The 2,432-nt window shown below is 55.7% G+C and overlaps 1 protein-coding gene across 1 annotated transcript; it reads right to left on the bottom strand.

Moving 5' to 3' along the window:
- On the bottom strand, positions 1-2,210 carry lacc1 (laccase (multicopper oxidoreductase) domain containing 1). Its single transcript, XM_061088481.1, has 5 exons — positions 1,625-2,210; positions 1,342-1,520; positions 1,109-1,274; positions 424-649; positions 1-348 (listed from the first exon to the last, which is right to left on the bottom strand). The coding sequence occupies exons 1-5, from the start codon at positions 2,154-2,156 to the stop codon at positions 114-116; spliced, it is 1,338 nt and encodes a 445-aa protein (XP_060944464.1). The 5' UTR covers positions 2,157-2,210; the 3' UTR covers positions 1-113.
- Positions 2,211-2,432: the final 222 nt, after the last annotated feature.

Below are 2,432 nucleotides of genomic sequence, written 5' to 3'. Positions count from 1 at the left end.
AAGCGTTAACAGAAACATTTATTAATGATTCTAATCAGTGGAACACAAAATACAAAGAGTTCAACAGATTTCAAGTCAATTCACGTAGAAAACATGATTTTAACCAACTGGTCCTAACTGGTGTGAGGACTCAGTCCGTCCTCCGGCGCCTGTGAGGGACGCCCGTCCTGGGGGCGGGACTCTCGGATCCACAGGAAGCCCACCTGAGTCCCGAAGTCGGGTCCGTCTCTGACGTGGGAGAAGAAGAGTTCAGGGTGACAGGAAGTGCACGGCGTGACGCAGGGCCGGTCCGTCACCGAGTCGTCATGGATGTGCTCGGGCAGGATCCCGCCTCTCTGGAGGAGGAGTCTGAGGCAGGAAGTAAGATTTCATTCAGTGAACAGCCACAACCATCACCTGTGATCTGGCGTCCTCGGGTCGCACCTGTTGGCGAGGCGGATGTTGACGTGTGGTCGCTCCGCCCCCGGGTCAGGGACACACTCAGGATGGATGCTGATGAAGTCCAGCGCCTGCTGCCTCTCCAGGGTGAAACAGCACCCCCCCACCGACGGGCCCACCGCCACCACGATGTCGCTCACCTGACACCCGAACTCCTTCACCATGGCCGTCACTGTTGCCATGGCGACCCCCATCAGAGTCCCTTTCCAACCTGGACGACCAGCAGGACATTATCAAGCAAACGTCGACATTTTCTTTCTTTACAGCGACAATAATAATAATAATATTACTGATAAATTATTTTTATATTGTATCAGGCCAGTGAAACATCTGACATAAAGCACCAACACTGACCTCATGGTGGCGCTGCAACAGCCACATTTATGTTTTGGTTAATAATTTACTAACCTTGTGTAAATCATCGCTACAACCTCAAAAAACAACAAAAGGCTTTAATGACATTTTAGCTCTGAGACAAATGATTGTCCAATAAAAACAAATCCTTTCTTCAGGAACAAGTTTACGTGTTTTTCGCTGACGATACAATCTGTTTGTGTGTAGATTTATCGTGTTGGTCACGACAACTTCTGACCGCACAACAAGAAACAAATTCCGTGCCTCTCCAGCGCCCCCCGCAGGCAGAACCTCAGAGACACGACTGAACGTTCACCTGCGTGAGCGGCTCCGATGACCTTTGACACGGGATCAGCGAACAGGATGGGCATGCAGTCGGCTCCCGGCGCCGCGAGCACCACGCCCGTCTGATTGGTCACCATCCCGTCGTAGCTCTCGGGCTCGGCGCCGCCCACGACCCACACGCCGCTGCCGTGGTCGACCTGCAGGAGACCGGGATTCAGATCAACGTGCGGCCTGCGATCATGTGACGTGTGCGGACTCAGCTACCTGCACCAGGCGAAGCGGAAGTGGGTGGAACCCGGCGTGGACGCCCAATCGGCGTCTGTTCTCCATCACCACGGCGACGGGGTCCCGCCTCCTGCTGCTGCTGAACAGATTCAAGGAGGACAGCGTGGGGCTGTGGGACACGCCCCCTCTGCGAGTACTGAAGCCGTGACCGAAGACGTCTGACGGACGAGAGACGCAGATTGAACATGTGTCCGTATGAAGGAAAACTTTATTCATAACCTTTATTTATACAAGTGAGTTACAGCTGGTTTAATACACTGACCTGGGATCAGTGATGACGTCAGAACCGTCATCTGTCCGTTCAGAGCAGGAAGCTGCTGCAGAAACTTCCACTCGTCTTCCTCCTGCTCCTTCTCCTCCTCCTCCTCTTCCTCCTCCTCCTCTTTTCCTTCTCTTTCTTTCACGCCCTCACCAGGTAAGTCCGTGTGGGCGGAGCTTGTGCAGCCCGGGCAGGTGAGGCGGTCATGTGACGTCACTCGGTACTGGAACGCGTACAGGGGCGTGAACAGCAGCTCCAGGTACCGCGGCAGCGCGGCGCGGCCCCGCGGGCTCGTGTGCACGGTCACGGCGGTCACGCGCAGCTCGTCCACGAGCACTTTGAACCGGAACAAGCTCTCCGCGGTGGAGCCGCTCGCGAGCACGTGCGCGCTCCCGCACCAGCTCGGAAGCGCGTGACCCCCCCCCTCGCGGGAACGTTCCGTGCACAACACGAACACGCGCGTGTCCGCGGACGAGTCGGCGAGGGGGGGGGGACAGCAGCCGTGCACGAGGTCCAGCAGGACGACGTGAGACATGATGTCTCTCTGCTGAGAGAGAGAGAGACAGGGAGGGAGAGAGAGAGAGACAGACAGACACTGAGGGAGAGAAAGAGAGAGAGAGAGAGAGAGAGAGGGAGAGAGAGACAGAGAGACAGACAGACAGACAGACAGACAGACAGACAGACAAACAGAGAGAGAGAGAGAGACAGACAAACACAGAGGGAGAGAGAGAGAGAGAGACAGACAGACAGACAAACAGAGAGAGAGACAGACAGACAAACAGAGAGAGAGAGGGAGGGAGGGAGAGAGAGA

The sequence above is a fragment of the Limanda limanda genome, chromosome 16, assembly GCF_963576545.1.
Source record: "Limanda limanda chromosome 16, fLimLim1.1, whole genome shotgun sequence".
NCBI lineage: Eukaryota > Metazoa > Chordata > Actinopteri > Pleuronectiformes > Pleuronectidae > Limanda > Limanda limanda.
This window is presented reverse-complemented; position numbering and strand designations above follow the sequence as displayed.

Bases quoted from the DNA above. Each gene is read 5' to 3' on its own strand.
- lacc1 (XM_061088481.1), bottom strand. From the start codon at position 2,156: ATGTCTCACGTCGTCCTGCTGGACCTCGTGCACGGCTGCTGTCCCCCC. The intron at 1,275-1,341 runs GTAGCTGAGTCC...GGTCTCCTGCAG, and splicing joins TTCCGCTTCGCCTGGTGCAG to GTCGACCACGGCAGCGGCGT. The intron at 650-1,108 runs GTGAACGTTCAG...CTGGTCGTCCAG, and splicing joins CATCGGAGCCGCTCACGCAG to GTTGGAAAGGGACTCTGATG.